This window comes from Abramis brama (assembly GCF_963993115.1).
Source record: "Abramis brama genome assembly, chromosome: 23".
In the NCBI taxonomy this organism is placed as follows: domain Eukaryota; kingdom Metazoa; phylum Chordata; class Actinopteri; order Cypriniformes; family Leuciscidae; genus Abramis; species Abramis brama.
Genome location: NC_139985.1, coordinates 10,323,327 through 10,349,567, shown reverse-complemented (window position 1 = coordinate 10,349,567; position 26,241 = coordinate 10,323,327). Strand labels below are relative to the sequence as shown.

Sequence of the window (26,241 nt, the reverse complement as noted above, 5' to 3'; positions counted from 1 at the left end):
ATAATAATCTTGTCTTAGTCTGACTGAAAAGTCAATGTGCAATACTTTTACCTCGAAAAGGTATATTCATGAAAGTTTAATTAAATAATGAATTAACAATAACAAACCTGTCAAGGCCGTATCTGCATCATATTTACCCCGAAAAACCAAAACAAAGAAATAAATGTTTTGCTTAAAGTTCTTATTACCAAGTCCCATAATATTCTCTGACATACTTTTAAATTCTCAACATTCTCAGTTATTCTCATTATGAGAGTATTTATTTGTAGCTATCTGTCAATAAAATATTAAACCTTTTTTTTTTCATTTAAATCATCATAAATCTATTTGAAAGATTTAAAAGGATTGCTAGTATTTAAAAGATGTCAGTGTTACAGTAATCAGCATAACCATTGAGAATAATGGGGATTACAAATACACTCAAGAAGGAAAAATATGTGCTGAAATGTAAATATACATATATATATATTTTTCCAAGAGGAATACTAATTCCAATCATTGTAGTCTAAAAAATAAATGTTCTTTGTGCAAATTATAATCTCTTATTAAATTGTAACACGTGTCCTGACAAAAAAATCAAAAACGTTTTTTTGTCAGATACATATGAGAATAAATGGTTATAAAAAAGTAGTTGTCACGTGGGTTTCAGAAAGGCAGACAAAGAAGACGATCATTTAATTTACAAAGTTTTAATTACAATCTATAAGACAGGCAAACAGGTTGATCCACACACACTTAACATAACGGTGATCAGACAGAGAATGGATGTGAGGGACCAACTTATACAGCAAACACAAATGAAACACAGCTGCTACTCAATAATGATGGTGACCATGGTAACAAAGGAGTGGCGGGAAAACTAAACAAAGGAAAACCTGTGACTAATGAAAACGAACTGTGACAGTATATTCTGTCAGTATTTTGTCATAATTATGAAAGGTGCCCTATGTTATCTGTTACATAGAAGGAAAACCCAGATTTTCAGATTTCCAATATATTAAATATCCACTCCTACAAGACACTCACATTTATCAAATACAGAAACGCTTTGAGATTGCAGTGCCACAATCACACTGGCTTGACAGTGAAGCTAGTAATATTTTTCTCAAACAAACTGTCAATTCGATCCAGCCTCACAAAGTGACAGTGGTTTGTGTGAATGGACCAATTTTGACCCACCGTAACCTGCACACATTGTGAGATTAGCTTATGGTCAGGAAGAGGAAAATGATCAGCACTCTCATTTTCTCAGTCTCAGAAGTGTGGCTCTTCACAGAGGGATTGCATTGAGGGAATTCAGAATTACATTGAGTCAAGCTATATAAAGAGGTTTATAGGTTACTATGTAACCTCTCTGGTGGTTGCATACAGCCTGTCGTTTACATTTTGAGCTCCTCTTCAATAACAAAAGAGGATGTGCGTGTTTTCTCTATGGCTAAATCATATGCAGCCCTGTCATGAAGTGATGAATAGTGCTAGTTAATCTCATAAATCCATCTGTTATGAGCACATACAGGATGTAGATGTCAGCTGGCTAGCTTGCAAACTGGGATTTAGGAATTAGATTGTACACAAGGCCATCTCCCTATAAACTGTAGGGCTGTCAGGGGTTGATACATTAGTAGTGCTACGGATAAATGGCTGAATCAGCGATAGACAGAGTTGGGGACGCTAACCTGTAGCTTCTCAAGGTACATGCTTCTCATAACATAAAATAGTTCAACTATAGACCTTATGTAGCCCCGCCCCTTTTCAGCGCTGCGCTCGTTGTCTTTTGACTGGTTTTATTTTCACAGCGATCTTGCGTATTTATGAATGAACGGCTCGTTTTAAAATCTTCTCGGTCTACTGACATTTGTTAAGACATCTGGTTTAAACATTACAATCCTCATGATAACTTTCGTTAACTTTTGTTAACTTTATATTAAATAAATCCACTTCAAAAGCTAATTACTCCTGGACAGCAATGCCATAGAAATATACAGAGCGACCGCAAAAACGGAAGTTCAAAGACAATATTCTAAAGATGGCGGCGCCCTCGTTTCTCTGGCGCATAAGGCCTATAGTTAAGCTCTATTGAAAAAGCAAAGAGCTACACTTATACACAAACTACTAAAATAGCTCACTTTGGTGGTATTTAAATGCATTTTATTTGCAATCAGAGTATTTGGCACAAAAACAATGATGACATTTACGTTAAACACCAATAAAACACAATTTATATAAAACAAAATATTATAACGTTTTTAATAATATTAAATATTGTAATAATTATAAAAATAATTATTCTTATTGTGACAAGGGGTAAATTATATTGGGGTTTCTTTGTAACAAATGTAAATTGAAGAAAATTCCTTCATAAAATCTATCCATTTCTAAATATTTTCTAAATATTTTTTTTGTGGTTTTGTTGAAGAAACAGCTTCCTTTTTGTTGAAGAAATTGTCGTATAACCAATACATTTTGGGTTGACTTAAGTTCTTATGTTTTTAGCTCTACAAATGTGACCCACACCTTCGTCCTCAGAGGTTATCTTTTATAATAAAAACCCAAAGCTGTTGTTTTTCTTGCTGAATACTTAAATAACAAAAAAAAGTGAATTTTCTTTTATGCATTATGACAAGTTATTCAAAGTTATGATTTAACCATATTATTGTACTTTTCTTTTTTCTGTATATAATTCCATATTTTGATGTACGCAAATCCATGATATTTATTTCCTGTTTTTGTCATTATGATTGTTCACCGTAAGAGATACAACTATGCTTAATTTCCCTGATCTTGTATGTATGTATAAATAAGTTCTGCAATTAAAAAAAAGCATCTGTGAGCCTATGCATAAATAGTTTATTTTAATCATAATGTGTTTGTTGTCAGTATGTTTGAGAAGTGAGCCTGTTTGTGATAATAATGCATGGATAATGCATCAGTTTAATCCTGACAAAACTGGACAGTGACACAGCAGGATATTGTGTTTGCGTCAATCCACTGGACTATAGTAGCTCTGCAATAAAACAGAGAGATTGGAAAAAATTGCATCAGTGCATATTGCCACTCCTCATTGTTAGCCTTGCAGACAAGACGGCATTCGATTAGAAAACCCCAAGACAGCGATTGCTCCAAACACAACAGAATATGACTATATTTTAGTTCTAATTTAGAACTTTTTGTTCAAATGCTCTTTTGGGAACCACTAGTCTGCACCTGTAATGGCTTGGATTCTCAATGATGCAAACAAACCATCCTACAATCACTATCATCAAATGGGAGTGTTGTTGACAAAGCAAAGAGTATTGCGAACACACACACGCACACCCCTATATTTTTCGGGCTGGTTGTGGTTGGACATGAAGAGAAATCCTCTCTAATGACCAAAACCTTCAAAGTGAAAGAAATGGAACTCTCCATTCTGTTTGTTCACCATTTCACTGACGCTTTCAAAATAGGCAAATTATAGTTCCATCAGCAGTCGGCTTGCTTCTTCTTTCCTGAGCTTACGAGCAAACACAGAACCGAAAGCAGAAAGAACATTGTACCTAATCAATTTCTACTCAAAGCACAGGGTATCAAATCAAGGTGGCTGCTTTTGCAGAAAGTGCTATGCAGCAAACAGGTTTGAGTTCTTATGTGGCCTAATGATCAAGAATGTGTATATTATGCAACACAGGCTCATTGGAAAAACGTACCTGTGGCAACATTTTTTAACATAAATGTTCACACACAATTATGATTACAGGGGCATATTATGGATTAATAAAGACTTGTTTTCACACGGCACTTTGCACAATTATGTTATGACCTCAAAACAATTTTACCATATAGTGCATGATTTGTAAACAAATATATTTTGGAGTTTGCGTAGCTCAGCTGGTAGCCTACTGTAGGCTACTTGACTGAAAAACAAGTCACGATAAAAGAGCTAAAATGCTATGGTTCCGATTGCGTTTTTATGTCACATTTGCTTTTGTTAACACTATCGGTTAGGTTTAGGGTTTAAAGGTGCATTGCGCAAGTCTCTGACTTTTTGCAGAACTATGCCCCCTCTGGCGACAAGCGAAACTGCAACCAGAGGTGTGCACGCTCATGGACCACACGCACACGCACGCTTGAACGAGCACGAGCTGTTCATAAAGGAGCATCAGCCGCACAAATCTTTTGTTTACAGTCATACTCATAATGTCTTCAGAGGTAATAAAGTTATAAATCTGCAAGTCATTTTAAATATGTGAAAGGAAAGGCATTTGAGTAAATTACACACTTATGTGTGAGGGGAAAACGGGGGTAGTAGAAAACTTCGGTTTTTGTTTCCATGTTGAACTGTTTTATGTGTTTACTGTATCCACTTACGATTGTATTATTATGGAAACACGTTCATGAACAATATAAGTTATTACTTTGTAAAAGCTCAAAATAATAATCATACCATACACAGCTGGTCAACAAAGTACACTCAAATGTCTCAAGGTAATATTCATAGATTATTACATCATTTTTGTTGTCATAGATTTGCCGTATCAGACATTAGAGACTGGGCTATATCTTACCGTTTTATCAAGAGAAAAGCCAACTGAGGATCCCGTTTGAGCCCTAGAGCAGACCGGAGATTCCAACGAACAGTATTTATATCGTTTTTACCTTTTGTACACAGCCACGTCCAAGTGATCTGAGGGCGCGGGCGCTTCCTAGTGTGTGCAGACCGGAGATCTCTCCATTTGTTGAAAGCCTTCCCGATGTTGACTCTCGTCTTATTCCGGTGCCTGTGGCACTAGACTAAAGTTTTCTTTTCTTTGTCTTACGTGGAGTTTGCGTTGGGGTTTGGAATGAACTACAGGCCGGTCTCTTTGAATCCATCTTTTACTTTTGTCGAAAGTTGACTAAAGTTTTGTCGCTCGAGTTGTCTTCGCTGATACGGAGAATGGCGGCGTCGCGGCGAATACACAAACTTGCCAGACATTACCAGGTGAGCATGAACGCGCATGACGTCACGCCCAGTCTCAAATTCCGTCCCGAATCCCTCTTATTTATTTTACTGTACAGGATTATAGAGGCAATCGCAGTGATCAGAGAAGGGCTCATTTAGCCCATCAGGCAATTGTTTAAGCATGTATGGGTTAGAAAAACAGGTATTTTTAACATGAAATGTTGCGCAATGCACCTTTAAATATACGTTATTTTAAAACATGATGGAGGAGTAATTTAGCGCCACTCACCGGACATTCCAATTCAGAACTGCAGTGATACGTACAAACTTTTTGTACGTATAGGCCTAATATGGCCATGCATACTCACATTAATCTGTTCCGAAAAAAAACAAAAAAAAACACGGTTTTAGCGCCACTCCCAGGACATTTCACTTTGAAACTGTCACGAAACGTGTATGACATATCTTGCGTTTTGCACAAATGTTGCCACAGCTATGTTTTTTTAATGAGCCTGGTTAAATGTGAGGGTGTTCTGATGCACTCGGCAGAAATGTTTTTCACTATTCACACATACTGTTCTGCACACAGGCAGAGATTCATGCCTGAAAGATTTCATTTCAAGAAATTAATGAAAAAATATAATATTTAAATGAGCAGTGAAGTAGACATCTATCAGTAAATACACTCTTAATGTTCCTGTCACTCAACATTCAATGTATCTTTTATGAGCCAACGGCCCACCAAACCTCATTAAGAACTCATGGCATATGTTGCTTTCAAATTGACAGGATACAGAATATAAACATGAGGAAGTCTGCGAGCTCCCTTCTAGTCAATCAAAAAGTTAGATGCACTTGGCATGAAATGGTTGAGGACGAATTCACTCAGACATCCTGAGCACCTCTTGAATGAAGCATTTTGAATATTTTTATCCATTATTAAAAAGTAATTTTAACCAGAAAAATCTAAAATTTATTCCCAAAATCGTGCAGGCCTTTCTCTTGATGTCAGTATGTTCACTTTTTTTTTTTCAGGGCCCAGATGCCACTGAGGACTTCAGTGAACATGAACATGGTAAAGTGAAAATCAAACACCTTGGAAATGAAAGGTATGTACAATGTTTTTAGGAATGGCACAAAGGTCTCTGTCTTTGGATCATTGTTTTCAATAAGTGCTTTTTTGGCATTTGCTGTGTGTATCTTTGGACTATGTTGTGTTGTAAATAAATCCAAACAATTTTAAAGCCATTCTTTTTTTAAATCTCCTCATTTACAGTATTGTGCAAGGTTGCCCAGAATGGCAGGGCCTGATAGCTCCTAATAGGGCCATTAGGGGAGGGTCTTTGTCTTTCTCAGGTGAGAAAAGCTTACATATTAATGAGCTCTCGCATAAGGCTTTTTCACACAAAACACGTCGTAAAATTTTTAAATCAATATATTGTCTTATCTGAATGAGCAATCAGGGTGATTTTCACATAGTTTTAGAGCAAATATTCTAGGCTACGTGATACAATTTTCAAAAGTCTTGTGAAGAAATAATCAGTATGGGTTTCATAGCCTTATTTCAGTGAGAATTTTTTTTTGTATTTTCACAAACCACACATAAATGTCATTATCTCAAAACTACAAACTTTTACATACATGCTGTTGATATATTATTGTAGCAGAGTTTGTGCTGAATACAGTGTAATTAGACTTTAGCCATGGAAATGTCACAAGTAACAGAAATAACCAGAAATGTCAGAGCATGTCAGAACACCTCCAGGGCCCAGAAAACAGCTCAGACCTCAGAGGGTTAAAGTGAACTAATTGCCTAGATTTGGCTGTACAAAAAATATCAAATAACATTTTTAGAATGTCAATCATATTATTTCTACAATACAAATACACATGATACAAAGAGAACAGGGCAAAACTTTAAAATAATGGTACTCTGAACATGGTTTTAAAATGCATCACTGGTAATTACTCAAGTGTTACTCTTCAAAAACTATACTAGGTATCTGGTCAATTATTTTAAAGTGAAAAAGATATATATATATTGCGGGGCCCAAGCCGGTGGCACCGCCACCCTGGTGCCTTTAGTTACACTAAACCTGTGTGCAAAGTTTCAAGAGTTTTTGAGCATGTTAAGGGCCCCAAAAGTGGCAAAAAGGCACAAAAAAAAATAATGAAGAAAGTAGTGAATGAAGTAGTTTTTGAAGAGTGCCTAGCAAACATTTGAGTAATTAGTGATACATTTTATGACCATTTTCAGGGTAAAAAAGACAATTGTTCATGTCTCAGTTAGTAGTAGCTGAAGTGTTAAAGGGATAGTTCACCCAAAAATGAAAATGATGTCATCATTTACTCACCCACAAGTTGTTCCAAACCTGAATGAATTTCTTTCTTCTGCTGAACACAAAAGGAGACATTTTGAAGAATATGGGTAACCAGTTGATGGACCCCATTGACTTCCATAGTAGGAAAAAAAAAAAAGGATGTCAATGTGGGCCCCATCAACTGTTTGGTTACCGACATTCTTCAAAATATCTTCTTTCGTGTTCAGCAGAAGAAAGAAAATCATACAGGTTTGGAACAACATGAGGGTGAGTAAATTATGACAGAATTAAAATTTTGGGGTGAACTATCCATTTAATGTAGTACTACTCACTTGTCCTGCATCACTTCTAGCATAGTTACTCATTAATGATGGACCATTATTCTAAAGTGTTACAGAGAACAGATATTCAGCAGTAAATATCAAAAAACAGTTTTGTAACGTCAATCATATTCTTTCAACAATAGAAATAAAACACACGATGCAAAGAGAACAGATTTTCAATATATTTTATTGAACACTGAGGCATTAACACACAAAGGAGTATCAAACCCAGCAAAACTGAGAAATAGAAAAAATAACTTCTTTATTAAATAAATGAAATATGTGCTGTAACAAAACAAAATTTTGGAAAGAAAAGAGGGGAAGGAAGTTTAAGTAACAGTTCATAAACGTTGTGCTGTCATTTTCAGTTTTGCCATTTAGGCGACATTCGCAACGTTCGTGTAGTCAACTAACTATGAGAACATTGTTTGAAAATATGTGCTTTTTATTAAGTGAATGATCAAGCGTGGGGATAATGGGAAGAATTAGCAGCCAGTACAAGCCGCAAAAGCACATATTTCACAGACGTCCACAGACATAGATGCTGAAACAGACAAAACAATAACTCAAGTTAGTCAATGTTATTTATTGACTCTTTATTGTGCACAAATTAAAAAGTAAACCAAGACTCCTACCTAGCCTAGCAAGGGACATTGTTGCTCCTTTCTGCATGCACAGGGGCACAAACTCCTGTGGCAGGGTTGGATTGGAACATACAGAAAAGTAGCTCGTCTTGGCCAACCGGGGATTTTGTGTCCGTGGTTGATCGGCCAACTGCTGGAGAACTTTCACCGAGTCCAATGAAAAGGAAAAATCGCCTTCCTGCATTGTAGAAAAAAAAACTGATGAGTTTAGTGCGTCAAGACTGACAGCTGGAGTTAAACTTAATGACATTTGTATGAATGATTCTTTATAAATGGCTCAAATGACTCATATGGCTCAATGGAGAGTTCAATAAAGTCATATTAAACACGTTACAAAATGAGGTCAGATGCAAACTGTCTATAAATCATATGGAAATAAGTATAGAGGATAATTGTGACTAGTAAGTTTTAAATAATAGAGAAGCAGTAATGAATGATAGCTATTAAAGCTTGAGCTTACCTGGACTTGTACAGCCTCACAGACCAGGCAAAGAGCCACGACGAGGAAAGCGACGCACAGGACGGTCTTCATGCTGACGGGTTCTTTCACGGGAATGATTTAGTTTAGTATGTTTTTCAGTTGTTGTCCCAGCAATCTCTGACTTTCTCCTCCTTCCGTCTCCTCTTATAAAGGGAATGGTCCCGGACCAGCAACCTATCAGAACCTGTCACTGTTTCTTTGCTGTTAATGAATAAAGAGGATAAATTTTACAATGTCGTAAAACAGAATTCATAAATGGTACGTGACCTCATCTGTAGTTGTGACATGCACTTTTATGGATCTTCTAGTTAGCTTTGCCTAGTGGCCTGTTCATTCTCTAGTTTGGGTTAATTAATAACCACACAATACACACACAATAGTTTCTTTGTGTTAATTCCAATAAAAATACCAATGCAAGCAAATATCAAAACAAAGCTACACCTTTCTTTTTGTTTGTAGGCCATTCTTCGATTGTTCCTATGACTACATTTTCAGTAACTGAGTACCCTTTTTCAAATATTAATATAATGATTTCATATTTCATTGTGTAACCACCATGGCTGCTTGTCTTCCTCTAAGGAAGTTTCAAAAGTGAAAACAGACTTTCTCTGTGCCAAAAGTGAGTGATCTATATGAATCAAATATAAAGAAGATCATAACATTGCTTTGAAGGGGTCATGATTTAAAAATGTTCTGAATGGGTAATGGACAGCAAGAAAAAATATGTAACTAACTATAAAATCATCACTCTAAATGCAAATTTATCTGTCAATTGTCACATGCCTAAGATATAAAAGAAATACGGTATTTGGCCCAGTTTTTGTTCTATGTGTTAGGCTGTTAAATTACGATTCTGTTGTTTGAGCATTTAAAATCAACCAATTTTTTACAACATATATATACCGTTCAAAAGTTTTGTTTATTGAAAAGAAAGGAGTATTTTTATTCAGTAAAGCATTAAATTGTTCCAAATTGACTGTAAATACTTTTATATTGCTATGAAAAAAAAAAAATTCAAATAAAATTATTTTGATCTTTGTCAAAGAATCCTTAAAATATATCCCGGTTTCCACACACACACAAATATAAGCAGCAACTGTTTCAACATTGATAAGAAATGATTCTTGAGCAGCAAATCATCATATTAGAATGGTTTCAGAAGGATCATGTGACACTAAAGACTGGAGCTGAAAATTCAGCTTTGCCATCATAGGAATAAATTAAATTTTACCAACAAAACCAGTTGTTATCGACTGGTACTGTACAACAAAGCAGATCTGGTTTTTGAACAAGCATATTCTTGCCGCATGTCCCCTGGATAATGTTTGAACTAAAAAGAGTAATTAATACAGTTATCACAAATCACAATTATGTAATAAAATCAATATGCTCTCAGGGCAGGAGAGGGAAGAACAAAAGTTCAAGTTAAACTACTATTAACTCTTTCCACGCCAGCATTTACCAAAAAAGTTCCCAGTCAGCGTCAGCATTTTTGATTATATTCAGAAAACTTTCATGACCCCCAGCATATTTTGTTGTATGAATATTTAAACAGTCAATATATCTAAAGAAAGAACAGAGCCTCTAAAAATATAGCCTCATTCTTTCTTTTTTTATCAACAGTTGAATGTGGGAAAATTTCTAAAAAAACAACAACAAAAAAACACTTGTCAAATATTTTGCCAAGATCAAATTCAGATTTGATTAAAGCAGATTTTCTTCTTCGCTTCAATTCATCAATGACGTGGAAGCATTGTCATAAATCACGGAAAACGTTGTCAATGGTGGGGAAAGAGTTAGTAATTGTCATTTTATGTATATGTACAAGAATAAAGATACTTTGTTCAGTTAACTATGCTGACACAATGGACATTTAAATGGATGTACAGACTGATGTCTGTCTAGTCTTGATAAACCCTTCAATCATTAATCAGAAAGCTTCTTCTTCTAAGGTTTATTATGACAGCATGATGTATGTTCTGACACACTCTCAAATTAATTATGAACAAGAACTTCCGGTTCAACTACACGACATGTTTAGACAAATGTTGCACAATCTGTTTTTTAAAATGGTGGTATAAATGGTCGAAAGGCTCCAGTCTGAGACTGTGAAGGCGCCCACACATGATGATGCAATTTCATTTCAACATTGCAACTGCTTATCAACCAAGCCTCTTCCGTTGTCATTATACGTGATGATTGTCATTGCAGACAACATTAACGTGACAGCAGACACTCCAACATGCTTCTAACACAACGCACGTATCTCACGCCAATCAGGCACATATGGACTTGACTTGAGGCATGAAGAGGCAAAATTCAAAGCTCGTGTTTGTACAGTGGAAGCTTCCCATGCTTCAGTTTGCTATTGATTTTGAGGGGTCAGACATAACGATCATTATTTATTGTGTTTATTTAATATTGTGAATATTCTCTTCCATGTAAAGATGCGTTCTGTTTTAAAACTGCTTTATGATTTAATGGTCCCATAACTGCTTTGACCTTTGCATCCGAGAGCAGCGAGTAAGAAATCAGGACAGTGGGAAAACATAAATGTGCTCTACATTGCAAGTCTCTTTGCACAAATATACAAATACAGTGGACTTATAAGACTTATGTCTGGTTTCACAGACAAGGCTTAAGCCCAGTCCCAGACTAAAATGCATGTTTTAACTGAAAGCAACTTGTCAGTGCCATTGTTTTGTCTCAAGATTCACATCAGTAATGTTTTTTCCTAAGGCACGTTTATAAAAGCTACTTAACTGTCCTAATTGATCTAAGGCCTAATCCAGGCTTAATCTAAGCCATGTCTGTGAAACCTGGCCCTTGAGAAACAGTTTATAGAGTTTATACATTTATAAAGTCTACCCCAACATTTTTGATGTTCAATTTAAAATGATTTTGAATACAAATAAAATAAAAATCTCCATGATTAATTAATTGTCTTATTTATAGAGATGCACCAATACCGACAGTTCGATTTTCTTACGAAAAAAAAAACCTCTTCCAAATAATGCTGTAAACTATACATGGAACCCTCTCATTTGGTACATTTCTATAATATTAGAGGTTAAAATTAACAACAGAGCTATTATATTCAAATGCTATTTATTTTCAGATATAATAATTACTGTATACCCAAATTAATTGCACATAAGCTAGTTTTCATACACACTTGTCTTCATGGCAAATCTATTCAAACATACATAATTAACAGTAAATAAGCTTTTTTTATATAGCTAACTAACGAACTGTGAACACTGGATAACTTTCCTGAGGTAAATGAAAAGTTAAGTGACATTGTTCACAAACTCTTTTATTGACGTCTTTCCGCAGTTGAAACATTGATTGAGCGATTACATGATATATGGTATATTTAGTTAAGTTGTACTGTACCTTTCAACATACTTTTGGTGTTCATGCATGTTTTTTCATGCTATAACTTGTATTAAAGGGGAAAAAGCCTACTTGACCTGAAGTGCTACAGCAATCTGTTATGTCACATTTAAGAGCTTCAAAATGCCATGTATTGTTTGAATTTCGTGATAACTTGAACCTGCATTATTGGTTTATGAAAGCCTACATTCATGAGAGCACTTAATTGGTAACCCAATCAAATATAATGGACTCAAAATTAGGTTTTACAAGACACAATATAAGGAGAACATAATTCGTTTTTGTGTTATTTCCTTTCCTATGCCCCTGCTGTCATGGGAAAAGTAGCATATTGTGTGTTTCTCTTTTTTTATACATCATTTATTCAAATTGTGAACATTTTAACACGGACTATTATTAAACAAATTGCATATGGTCCATATAAAAGATGATACAGAGATGAAAGGGAAGAGCATGAAGAGTATTTACATTCATTTTTCATTGAAGAGTATTTACATTCATTTTTCATTGAAGTTAATTTCTAATCTCATTTTAATGATCAAATGAGATACCCCTTGGGGAACAGAAGTCCAAATGAGGGCCAAAAATCTGTCCCTATAAATTTCTATGATTAAACCTGTCTCACATGTCTTCATAATGCTTGACTTCAGGCCAGTTGTATGGAGCGGATCCTGTGCCAAATGTGCCAAATGGTCTTTACATGGGGGAAGTAAACGACAGCTCACATAAACATCACGTACTGTAAATCAACAGCTTGGGAACAAATTCCACCTCTGAAAACAACACAAATAAAAGTCAGAATAGAATATCTTTATATTGGGGGTGCATAAAGAAATTACATTTAACTTGTAATATAATACAAATATGTAAATATTTATGTGAAATGAAATATATGTGTAGCCAAAGGAAAAATATATGACTGGATATTTAAAGAAAACAAGTTTAGTTAAAATGACTAGGAGACTGATTTCTGGATTAGTTCTAGATTCTAGAAAAGTTAGATTGATATTTGATGAAATGTTCAATAAAATAATATGTACTTTGTATTTAGATGTGTAAATTAAATTGTAAAGACTACAAAGTATTTTTTATATTTCAATATAATATTAATTAAATTTCAGTAGTACAACTTCCAATATAACGATGAATTAAGTATACATTAAGCACAGTAAAGAGGTACAATTAACCAAGAACTTTACCCCTGAACTTTATAGTCACAATATGGTTACAATAGATAATGGAGCCAATTGTAGGTAATAGGCTATAATCAAGATTGTAAAACTTGAAAACACTTGAAATTATAATGAATGTCTGTTACTCTGCCAAAAAGGAATTACATTTTATACATTTTATATTGTCACCTACATTAATGGGTTAGTTTACCCACAAATGAAAATTCTGTCATTTTAATTAGTAGTTACTGATCCTCATGTCGTTCCAAACCCTCAAGAATTTCATTCATCTTCGGAACACAAATGAAGATATTTTTGATGAAATCCGATTCAAGGTCCAAAACGGTAGGAAATACATCATTAAAGTAATCCATGTGACTCTAGTGGTTTCTCCATGTGATCATAATCCACTAGAGTAACAAAAAATCCATGTGACTCCAGTGGTTTAACCTCAATTTTATGAAGTGACACGAGTGCTTTGTTTTCGCGAAAATAAAATAAATAAATTATGATTTACGATGTCTTTCCTACCGTTCTTGAATGTATAAGTTGCGTTGTTCCCAATGCAGGGACTGGAAGCTCTCGGATTTCATTAAAAATATCTCCATTTGTTTTCCGAATATGAACGAAAGTCTTATGGGTTTGGAACGACATGGTACAAGTTAATAATGACATCATTTTAATTTTTGGGAGAACAACCATTTAAAAGAAATCTTTAGTTGACCTGACAATAATTGATTTAACAAGATAATTCACATTTAGTGAATGATTAAATGCAAATTGGCTAAAGTCATATTAATGAGATCAATTAAGATTGTTGAGAGAAGTAAAAAGTCAAATAGGCCATGGTGTCTTTTTACCTTTTGTAAAAAAAAAATTCTACTCACAGATAATTAGACATACACTACACAGTCACAGAGCTTGTGAAATCTTTCACCTATCAGAATGACATGAAGCGGTGACAACGTGCCCAGGATGGTGACTCACATCATGGACCATTAATTTAGCTCTTGTCCTCTTGATCTTTGCACCTGAAAAGGAAACATGGAACTTCAATTAATGCATGAGTCTGAATCATAAGGGAGTCAGTGTTGCCTAGAAATCGAAGCGGAACAGCTAAGGAAATCAAGGAAGATATATACTGTATATATATATATTAGTTTACTATTTGCATTTTACTTTAGCTTACTATTTGTTACACAAAACTTGCAATGGGATTAATTTAACATAAATAAATAGAAACATTCAAAGCTTTCATGCTAACAAAGTAATTTGAATGTAAGAGGATGTGGTTTATCATCGACATTATATTAATGTGTAACACTGATTTGGCAGCTAAACTTGTTGACAGCTTCCCCCCCACACCTTTTTTTTTCCAAATAGACAGTCTGTAATAAGCCATAAACAACATCAAACACTAAGCAATTCTGTATTACTTTATGACTGGAATTTTTTTTTTTTATTAACATAGTAATTCGAAACGTGAGAGATAATATATCAGTCACATCAATATCAGTGACTGTGTAATTGCATTGTTTTCTTTTAGCTGAAGAAGAAAACACCAATGAAATATGCTAATAAAGCTTAAAAAAAAAAAAAAAAAAATCAAGCCACAAACTGGCATGTTTTCATGACTAATATTAGAGCCACATCTCTAATGCTGTAATCATGCCCATGTGGAGCATAATTGCAATGCTAATTAATTTTGCATAGAAAAGTCTAAAAACCTACCCAAAAGATGTGATTTTGGTTTATCAGATAAACGTCAAGATTTATGCATCTATAAAATATTTAAGGAAAATGACTAATACAACAGTATAAAAAAAATATACCCATATTTTATGTCAGTCATGACTGCAGATCAGTTCATGTTCATGCTGAACTGTTAAAACTTTTCAAACACATCGGTGTGAAATGTTCTTCTCTCACGGCCCATCTGTGGAAAAACACAGTTTTACAAGCACAGATGTACGTCATGAGATTTAAAAGTGATCTAAATGATGTTATATGCCAATGTCGCATGGTCTTTCTAGACTGTCTAGTTGATGAATTGCTGAGTCTATAAATGTGGGAGACTTTTTCTTATCTTTCATAATGTCCTCGCTGTGTTGTCAAACTGAAGCCGTAAAAGAGACAATCACTTGTGAGTGGGGTTACAGTATTAAAGCTGGTGGTCACATACATATCCCAAATTATGATTAACAGTGGAAGCCCCAAAACAGATTTGTACCTGTAAACCTCTGAAGCGCAACTTACGCAACTTGACGTCGGAAGTAGCGGAGTGCGTCATGGTGTAGTGTAAATATCAGCAGTAGCCTACGTCACAGACATTACTCGCATAAGTTGCGCTTTAGACTTAAGTGGAATCCGTATGTTTGGCCGGAAGCTAGATATTTTACTTTATATTTATAAAGTTTTAAATATGGATATTTTTCTTACACAAATGCATCGCTTTGCTTCAGAAGGCCGTTATTAATGTAAATGCAATGAATGTAATGTAAATTTAAAAATGCAATGTAAATGCCCAGAGCAGTGTGGAGCATTTTTATGATGGATAGATGCACTTTTATGGACTTCAAAACAGAAACCACCCCCATTATAAATCTTAGAAGAGCCAGGACATTTTTTAATATAACTCTGATTTTATTCGTCTGAAAGAAGAATGTCATACAACTAGGATGACTTGAGGGTGACTAAATCATGGACTAATTTTCATTTTTGGGTTTAAGTTTGAGACCATTAGTGAAAATGTATTTAATTTAATTTCATTAATTTGCTTTAATTTATTTATCTTTATAAGTTATCAGCATAATTCGAGTGAAAATGTGATATTTTTTTAGTATGTTGCCCATTTGGTGTAATGATAGCAGTCAAGCTACTCAAATACCTGATGATCATGATGTTTAGATTTCATTAGATTGCTTAGGTTCCTCTTAAGCTTTCTTTCAATTTGATCGTTTAAACTTACTGTTCATTCCCAGGTTTAAACATTCAGACTTTCAGTGTGGTCTCAGACTTTTGGATCCCTGCCTTGCACCATCATCAAATCCATCTCTGGCCCTGCTGATAGATTCATTAGAAACTTAATGAACAGGGGATTCATTGTGACTGCCTCATTGGACATGTTGTGCCCGAAACAGAAGGCCAGCCTGAGTCATGATAAATTATTTAACATGTATGCAAATGGGTTAGTTAACTGAAGACTGACTCAAGGTTTTGGATTTGGGACTGATCTCTGCTATGACAACAGTGCAAGAGTCGATAAATGAACACAGAGCTTACCCATGGATGAATTCCTTCCAACGACTGAAGCCTTTAACAGCATGCCATGGTGAAAATGCACTCACAAAAGGCAAGTGTTACTAGGGAAGCTTTTACCGGGATATGAATAACAACAGCACTGCAGTGTTACAGTTGGTTAGTAGTTGTCAGGTCACATACGTGCTGTAAAAATGTCTAGGGGAAAGAATGAAGAAATTTGTGACTCATATGATCTTGTTTTGAGAGTTCCTCAAATCTGTCTGTGGAGGGCCACTGTCCTGCAGAGTTTAGTTCAGACCCTGATCAAACTCACCTATCTGCAATTTTCTAGAAGTCTGAACCTTGATTGGCTTTTTTCAGGTGGGTTTGAGTAGAGCTGGTAATAAACTCTGCAGGGGAGTGGCCCTATAGGACCGGATTTGAGGAACCCTGCTTGTTTACCTAGGCAATATATTTTAAAGCAATAAGTCATTAGAGTATATATATTACAGTGATTACACCAGGACGAAGGGGTATTGATGTGCCATGTAACTTTTGGCCCTCTAGCGATTAAAAAATAAAACTATGCGTCTTGCGAAAGAACACTGTTTTGGTTGTGCATTTGCATTAGCTCCACTCTTCTGCGTGGATGCACATGGTTTACGGCATCGATGTACTGTTGCTGTACTATGTGCTGTCGTTTTGACTTACTGGATATTTTTAAATAAATGACATAATGGTTTACATTACAAGTTGTTAACCTTAGACATTATGATTGCTACTATTATAATATTGTGTTACTCTCTAAAAAACTAATTGCGCTACTTAAGCCGCGTTTCTGCAGCAGGAACTTTCCCCAGGAAGTACTTTAGGGTGGTTATCGGTGTGTTTCGACCGCAGGGACCAGGGTCTTAAGGAAGTTGTCGCGAAACATGCACGGTGCAACGTATTTTGCGTTTTGCAAAAATGTTGCCACAGGTACGTTTTTCTAATGAACCTGGGCTGAAGAAAAAGGGCATCTATGAGTCGCTTTTAAATCCTTTCAAATCTCAGAGTTATTGCCACCTCTGAAAATCCAAGCCAAGGTTGTAGATGCTACTCTGTTTTTGCACTCTAATTATGGTTCTTTATATAAAAACGTTACATAGTTTTAAGGAAACTATAAAAACAACTTTTTTAAGATAAAAAAAAACTATTCATACCTGATTGATTGGTCACTCATAGCACTGGCACTTTGGTATTAATGAATATATTATATATAAAAAAAAAGGCTGATTGTGTTGTGCATTGTCATTTTTTGTCTTAACGAAAGTTTTAAGATATTATACAGGTAAAATTATAATTGTAAACAGACATTAGTCACCTTTATTTACTCCCCCCACTTTTTTCACTTTTTATAATAAAGCAAGTTTTTTTTTTTTTTATGCTAAAAAATAAATATATAAATAAAAATCTTTAAAGATGCCAGCGAGTTTGACAAAAGAAATCACTTTATCACAGCAATGTCAGACCACTCATCTGTGCAGAATAGATTCTGCTAAGCCTTCTGAATGGTTCTCTTTTATGATTTTGTTGTGTATTGTGTGTTACTTTGGTTGTCCTGGAAACGTTCACAATAGAGAGTTGTGCCCCTCCAAAAGGTTACAGGTTTTGCCCTTGTGACATAAAATAAAAATACAATTTTGACAAGACTATCTGCTAAACAATAACTTTGTCTTAAGGATGCTGATCAAAGGAGATAGCGTGTCATTTAAGTGTGTTATTAAATGTATCGGTGGGCACTGAAATGGTTGTAATCTGTATCATTGTACCATGCTGTTCATGGGTTCCCCTTGAATCAATAAAGTGCTATCTTATCTAAACTGATTTTATGTAACCTTATGTTCTATAGGGTTAAATCCTGCTTTGAATAGGGGAAAAAAATCTGACATGTTTTCTGCACATGCTATTTCCATTATAACATTTTAATGACGGTCAATTTAGAATTTAGTTGTGATGATCCAATATTGATGCTGAGATTGCTCCAGTTCATTTGGTGGATAAGCTAATCTATCAAATAAATTTGACTTGACAGATACATGTTAGTGAAGGCTATGTGCCTTTCCATGCATAGAAAAGCAAGCAATGATAAACAAATTAACATGCATATGGACATAAAATTCAATCTCTTTTTCTCAGTGCTCGTTGCATTTCACTCTTTGCTTAGACATACTCTGACTTCTTTTGGTAGATTCTCAATAATTGATCTTTGAATTACCGCATCTAAATGGCTTTTGACAAGCCCTCTGAATTTTAGTGTTGGTTCTGTTGCTGCATTACTGTATATATGAAAGTAATGAATATTATTTTTGTTACATGAACTACCAACCTCCTAATAGTCCAAAGAACTCAACATATCTGAACTGTGTGGTTTTCATTGAGCAGAGCAACACAAGTGTGTGTCTAATGTTTTGCTGTATACATTGAATACAAAACAGTGTTGTCAACCAAATCTAGAGCACACTATTCCTCCAGTTCAAAGAGATAAACATCACATAGATAGTTTCTACTGACTTCTGATCATAAAGGGCTTTCTGAAGATATCCTTTAATCTTGCACACCTCTATTATATACTTTACTGCCATTGTGCACATGCACATTCTTAAGTATGGTCTAAAGATACAGTATCAATAATACATTTAAATACACTCACCCATAAACTACTCTTACAAAAAAGACTAATTTTATTAAGTATACTAAAGTAAATTTATGTAGTAAGTATACTAATTTCAATGTACTAGAAGTATACAAAGTGTACTGTTTAAATGCTTGGGACTAAATTGGCCCACTTGCACTTTAAGTAACTAGTTTACAACTAAGTTGTTCATTCATAGACCTACTGCAACTATACTACAAGTGAATTTATTGGTACACTAATAGTTTACTAATCAAATAGTAAAGCACAAATTGTAGTTTATGAAAGTACACTTTGAAGTAGGCTATACTCTCAGTAAACTACTCGTTTAGTAGTTTTATACTGCATGTATATACTTGTTTTAAGATGAACTTAACATCATATTTATATTTTACTATTTATTTTTGCACTTTAATTTAGGTATTCATTTTGTATACTGAAAATATACCTTTAACAGCACTTTAACTCTTAAAAAAAACTAAACATTTTATTCTAGCTTCATGCATCTTTTTTATCAACATGTAGGGCTGAGCAAATATGGGCAGAACTCTTTACTGCCCTAGTGCTTCAAAAAGCCTTTTAAAGGTATACATGTGAATTAAACGTGGCACAATGGCCTTCATCATTACCACAGTATGCTAATGCCTACCCTTTGAAAAATAAGTATACTTCAAGTTAATTTTATGAAGTATACTTAAGTAATGGTCAAGTATATTTTTAAGTATACTTAGTAAGTATACTAATATCAATGTGTACTTATAGTAAACTTGTAAGTGTACTATTTCAATACTGCTTTGGACTAAATTGGCCCACTTTTAGTATATAAAAGTATACATTTAAGTGTATTATAAGTGTAAGAGTAGTTTAAGTACACAACTAGATTTCTCATTTGTAATGCATCTGTACTACAAGTGAACTTATAAGTATACTAGTAGTTTACTATTCTAATACAAGTAGCTAGTACATTTTTTAGTTTATGAAAGTACACACTGAAATGTACTCTCAGTAAACTACTAATTTAGTAGTTTATACTGCAAGTATACTAGTAAGTTTTCAAGAGAACATAACATTATACTTATAGTTTAGTATATATTATTTTTTGCACTTGAAGTATACTACGGTGACGCATTGCTGCCACATATATATTATTTTTTCCCCTCAATTATGTCGTAATAACGAGATCTTATGTCGTTAAAACAACATATTTTTCTCGTAATAATGAGATGTTATGTGTGACGACCAGGTTTTGTTTGTTATGTTTCTGTTTGTGTTTGGACTTTGTTTTATTTCATTCAGTCTCCTTGACTTTGCTGGTGCTTATTGTGTTCAATTATCCCTAGCTTGCTTAATCATTAGTTTCCTTGTTTCAGGTGTGTTGTTTTGCTAGTTTGTATGGTCCCTCTCGTTGTTCTCATTTGCCCCAGCTGTGTCTCGTTCCCTGATCCCCTCTGTGTATTTAAACCCTGTGTGCTCCCTTGTTCCTGGTCAGTTATTGTATGTAGGTTTCGTGTGCATGTACCTGTTGCCTGTTCTGAGTCTATCCTATCCTGTTCTGAGTCTATCCTATCCTGTTCTGAGTCTATCCTATCCTGTTCTGAGTCTATCCTGTTCTGAGTCTATCCTGTTCTGAGTCTATCCTGTTCTGAGTCTATCCTGTTCTGAGTCAATTAAAGTCTACTGCTGCATTTAGATCCGACTACCGTCTCTGCTTCTACGAGAATCATGACAGAATAACTGACCACTACAACGGATCTAGCAGGTAGTTCCTAGGACCCCGTTATGCATCCTGTAGCAGAGATCATGTGTCTCCGTCAGGGGAATCAATCCATTGAGGACTACGTGACAGACTTTCTGGAACTGGCTTATCAGACTCCTTTAGATGAGGTCTGTTTGATGCTGTTTTTCCGTGGAGGATTGTCCGAGCCCCTCTACTCGTCGATGCCTGAGCCTAACGGGACTCTGATTCAGTATATCGAGTGGGCTCTTTCCATGAGCGGTTCGTCGTTTACAGTTGGCTTAGCGGAGGAGGTACAAGTGCTTCACGTGGGCTTCATTGAACTAGTGCTTCCCACGTGCTCCGCCGAGTTAGCTCTTCACGTGAGTTCTGTTGAGCCAGTGCTTCAAGAGGGTCCCGCTGATTCTGCTCATCGCGTCTGCACTGCCCGGTTGTCTGAGTCCAGCCCTGCCCGGTTGTCTGAGTCCAGCCCTGCCCGGTTGTCTGAGTCCAGCCCTGCCCGGTTGTCTGAGTCCAGCCCTGCCCGGTTGTCTGAGTCCAGCCCTGCCCGGTTGTCTGAGTCCAGCCCTGCCCGGTTGTCTGAGTCCAGCCCTGCCCGGTTGTCTGAGTCCAGCCCTGCCCGGTTGTCTGAGTCCAGCCCTGCCCGGTTGTCTGAGTCCAGCCCTGCCCGGTTGTCTGAGTCCAGCCCTGCCCGGTTGTCTGAGTCCAGCCCTGCCCGGTTGTCTGAGTCCAGCCCTGCCCGGTTGTCTGAGTCCAGCCCTGCCCGGTTGTCTGAGTCCAGCCCTGCCCGGTTGTCTGAGTCCAGCCCTGCCCGGTTGTCTGAGTCCAGCCCTGCCCGGTTGTCTGAGTCCAGCCCTGCCCGGTTGTCTGAGTCCAGCCCTGCCCGGTTGTCTGAGTCCAGCCCTGCCCGGTTGTCTGAGTCCAGCCCTGCCCGGTTGTCTGAGTCCAGCCCTGCCCGGTTGTCTGAGTCCAGCCCTGCCCGGTTGTCTGAGTCCAGCCCTGCCCGGTTGTCTGAGTCCAGCCCTGCCCGGTTGTCTGAGTCCAGCCCTGCCCGGTTGTCTGAGTCCAGCCCTGCCCGGTTGTCTGAGTCCAGCCCTGCCCGGTTGTCTGAGTCCAGCCCTGCCCGGTTGTCTGAGTCCAGCCCTGCCCGGTTGTCTGAGTCCAGCCCTGCCCGGTTGTCTGAGTCCAGCCCTGCCCGGTTGTCTGAGTCCAGCCCTGCCCGGTTGTCTGAGTCCAGCCCTGCCCGGTTGTCTGAGTCCAGCCCTGCCCGGTTGTCTGAGTCCAGCCCTGCCCGGTTGTCTGAGTCCAGCCCTGCCCGGTTGTCTGAGTCCAGCCCTGCCCGGTTGTCTGAGTCCAGCCCTGCCCGGTTGTCTGAGTCCAGCCCTGCCCGGTTGTCTGAGTCCAGCCCTGCCCGGTTGTCTGAGTCCAGCCCTGCCCGGTTGTCTGAGTCCAGCCCTGCCCGGTTGTCTGAGTCCAGCCCTGCCCGGTTGTCTGAGTCCAGCCCTGCCCGGTTGTCTGAGTCCAGCCCTGCCCGGTTGTCTGAGTCCAGCCCTGCCCGGTTGTCTGAGTCCAGCCCTGCCCGGTTGTCTGAGTCCAGCCCTGCCCGGTTGTCTGAGTCCAGCCCTGCCCGGTTGTCTGAGTCCAGCCCTGCCCGGTTGTCTGAGTCCAGCCCTGCCCGGTTGTCTGAGTCCAGCCCTGCCCGGTTGTCTGAGTCCAGCCCTGCCCGGTTGTCTGAGTCCAGCCCTGCCCGGTTGTCTGAGTCCAGCCCTGCCCGGTTGTCTGAGTCCAGCCCTGCCCGGTTGTCTGAGTCCAGCCCTGCCCGGTTGTCTGAGTCCAGCCCTGCCCGGTTGTCTGAGTCCAGCCCTGCCCGGTTGTCTGAGTCCAGCCCTGCCCGGTTGTCTGAGTCCAGCCCTGCCCGGTTGTCTGAGTCCAGCCCTGCCCGGTTGTCTGAGTCCAGCCCTGCCCGGTTGTCTGAGTCCAGCCCTGCCCGGTTGTCTGAGTCCAGCCCTGCCCGGTTGTCTGAGTCCAGCCCTGCCCGGTTGTCTGAGTCCAGCCCTGCCCGGTTGTCTGAGTCCAGCCCTGCCCGGTTGTCTGAGTCCAGCCCTGCCCGGTTGTCTGAGTCCAGCCCTGCCCGGTTGTCTGAGTCCAGCCCTGCCCGGTTGTCTGAGTCCAGCCCTGCCCGGTTGTCTGAGTCCAGCCCTGCCCGGTTGTCTGAGTCCAGCCCTGCCCGGTTGTCTGAGTCCAGCCCTGCCCGGTTGTCTGAGTCCAGCCCTGCCCGGTTGTCTGAGTCCAGCCCTGCCCGGTTGTCTGAGTCCAGCCCTGCCCGGTTGTCTGAGTCCAGCCCTGCCCGGTTGTCTGAGTCCAGCCCTGCCCGGTTGTCTGAGTCCAGCCCTGCCCGGTTGTCTGAGTCCAGCCCTGCCCGGTTGTCTGAGTCCAGCCCTGCCCGGTTGTCTGAGTCCAGCCCTGCCCGGTTGTCTGAGTCCAGCCCTGCCCGGTTGTCTGAGTCCAGCCCTGCCCGGTTGTCTGAGTCCAGCCCTGCCCGGTTGTCTGAGTCCAGCCCTGCCCGGTTGTCTGAGTCCAGCCCTGCCCGGTTGTCTGAGTCCAGCCCTGCCCGGTTGTCTGAGTCCAGCCCTGCCCGGTTGTCTGAGCCACCATTCCCGGCGGCGCGCCTTCGCCGACGTAGGAGGAGGAAGAGGAGGACTCGCTCGGCTCAATTGGTTCCGGAGGGCGTTCTCCGGTTTCTCGCCCTGCCGGCCCCGCCTCTGCGCCTCGCCTTGCCTGCGCCTCTTCAGCTCCGGGAGGCTTTTCTTGAGCCCGCTTACAGCCTGGAGGTTTCTTCCGTGGATTTCCCCAAGTATTTTTTGGGGGGGGGGCAGTAGGCACCCTGAGAGGGCCATGGAGTCGGCGCCTACATGGACCCTTGCACGGCTTTACACGTCTGAGCTTCCTGTGTCGCCTAAATTTCCTGTGTCGCCTAAACTTTCTATGCTGCTGGTTCCATCCAGTTCTGTGCTTCATACGCCTTGGCCCCCGTCTGAGTCTGCTTCACTCTGGTTCCCGTCTGAGTTTGCGCCGACAGGGCTTCCGTTTGAGTCTGCTTTGCTCTGGTCCCCGTCCAAGGGTGTCCCGCCGTGGCCACCCGCACGACCTGCCCCGCCGTGGCCACCCGCACGACCTGCCCCGCCGTGGCCACCCGCACGACCTGCCCCGCCGTGGCCACTCGCTCCGATGTCGTCCTGGAATCCATGGTCTCTAGCTACTCTGTCTGGGACTTCAGGACGCCCGCCCGCCCCTCCCAGGTTGTCGTCTTGGTCTTGAACGGCGTGAGGTCACGCCTTCTGGAAGGGGGGAATTATGTGACGACCAGGTTTTGTTTGTTATGTTTCTGTTTGTGTTTGGACTTTGTTTTATTTCATTCAGTCTCCTTGACTTTGCTGGTGCTTATTGTGTTCAATTATCCCTAGCTTGCTTAATCATTAGTTTCCTTGTTTCAGGTGTGTTGTTTTGCTAGTTTGTATGGTCCCTCTCGTTGTTCTCATTTGCCCCAGCTGTGTCTCGTTCCCTGATCCCCTCTGTGTATTTAAACCCTGTGTGCTCCCTTGTTCCTGGTCAGTTATTGTATGTAGGTTTCGTGTGCATGTACCTGTTGCCTGTTCTGAGTTTATCCTGTTCTGAGTTTATCCTGTTCTGAGTCTATCCTGTTCTGAGTCTATCCTGTTCTGAGTCTATCCTGTTCTGAGTCTATCCTGTTCTGAGTCTATCCTGTTCTGAGTCTATCCTGTTCTGAGTCTATCCTGTTCTGAGTCTATCCTGTTCTGAGTCTATCCTGTTCTGAGTCTATCCTGTTCTGAGTCTATCCTGTTCTGAGTCTATCCTGTTCTGAGTCTATCCTGTTCTGAGTCTATCCTGTTCTGAGTCTATCCTGTTCTGAGTCTATCCTGTTCTGAGTCTATCCTGTTCTGAGTCTATCCTGTTCTGAGTCTATCCTGTTCTGAGTCTATCCTGTTCTGAGTCTATCCTGTTCTGAGTCTATCCTGTTCTGAGTCTATCCTGTTCTGAGTCAATTAAAGTCTACTGCTGCATTTAGATCCGACTACCGTCTCTGCTTCTACGAGAATCATGACATTATGTCGTAAAACGACATATTTTCTTGGCCTTATAAGGACATGTGTAGTCATGTACAAAATATGCCTTTATCCACAAAAAATGTATAGTCTATCAAGCCTTTATCACACTTCTACATTCAAAAAGCTTAAGCAAATAGTAGCAGCCCCCAATCAGGCAAAATGAATCAATGAGGCCCTTTTTTTAAAATATATTTTATATAGGCCTATACGTTTTTTTTTTCATATAATATATTATATAATATAAGATTTATCTTTGTTAATAGGCTATATCTTCATTACCTAGAGATACAATTAAACAAAAAGTAGTCAAAACACATCTAACAGAACATAGCCTAAGTTGTTTATTTTTTACAACATTGTGTTCATATTTTGTTTAATTAACGAAATGTCAATCTTCGTCTTTATAACAGAAGATACAATACAATACAAAAATCTTCAAGATGCAGCCTACAATCTTCACATGTATAACGGATTGTCACCTTATAAACAGTCTGTTGTGTGGTGGAATAAGCAATGCTATATAGAAATATATGGTTAGTAATTTATTTTAAACTTTATTTTATTATTTTATTAGTTCATTAACTAATTATGCTAACTCAACTAATTTAATGTAAAGAGCTGGATACTAATTACTAATTAAATAATGTCAAATATTAAATGTAGGCTATTGATTAGAGTTGCCATAGACTAAAGATTTTTCTAGACTAGTAGTCATTCAAGCAATTAGGACTAATCACACTTTTATGTTCAAATCCAGGTGCATATAGCCTAGTGTTCAGTACACTCTGCATTGACATTCATTGCTTTTCAGCTTATTGCGACCCGAGTTCAAGTCCCGGTTCGTCAAACTTTCTTGATACTATACTGTCCTATCATAATAAAAGACAAAAAAGTATATTCTCTAAACTGATGCAAGTTAAGCTCCATCCTCACACAAAAATAAAATCAGCATTTTGTAAGCCATTACATCAACAACTCTCATAATGGGAGTGGGGGAACGGATTCCGACAGCTGTTTTTTTTGCCGTCGGATTCTGTTCCCCCCATATTTCTGACACACTGAGGTTCTAATATTTATCAAATTGATGCTGTTGAAGCTCCATCCACACACAGAATGGAATAAGCATATTTTAAGCCGATACATCAACATCTCTCATCATTGGGGTGGGGGAACGGATTTCGACAGCTGAACTATTTGCCGTCGGATT

At 38.6% G+C, this 26,241-nt stretch overlaps 2 protein-coding genes across 2 annotated transcripts in view; one reads left to right on the top strand and one right to left on the bottom strand.

Moving 5' to 3' along the window:
• The first annotated feature begins 1,593 nt into the window (after positions 1–1,593).
• The window catches only part of nmur3 (neuromedin U receptor 3), a 53,243-nt gene continuing 28,595 nt past the window's right edge, over positions 1,594–26,241 (top strand). Inside the window, exons 1-2 of the mRNA XM_084100283.1 lie at positions 1,594–1,691; positions 5,975–6,030. The gene's annotated coding sequence lies outside the window, so the exon portion shown is untranslated. The remainder of the gene's footprint in view (positions 1,692–5,974; positions 6,031–26,241) is intronic.
• Positions 7,904–8,824, bottom strand: LOC311074389 (guanylin-like). Its single transcript, XM_084100955.1, has 3 exons — positions 8,670–8,824; positions 8,201–8,387; positions 7,904–8,109 (listed from the first exon to the last, which is right to left on the bottom strand). Exons 1-3 carry the CDS (start codon positions 8,739–8,741, stop codon positions 8,051–8,053), a joined length of 318 nt encoding a protein of 105 aa, XP_083957081.1. The 5' UTR covers positions 8,742–8,824; the 3' UTR covers positions 7,904–8,050.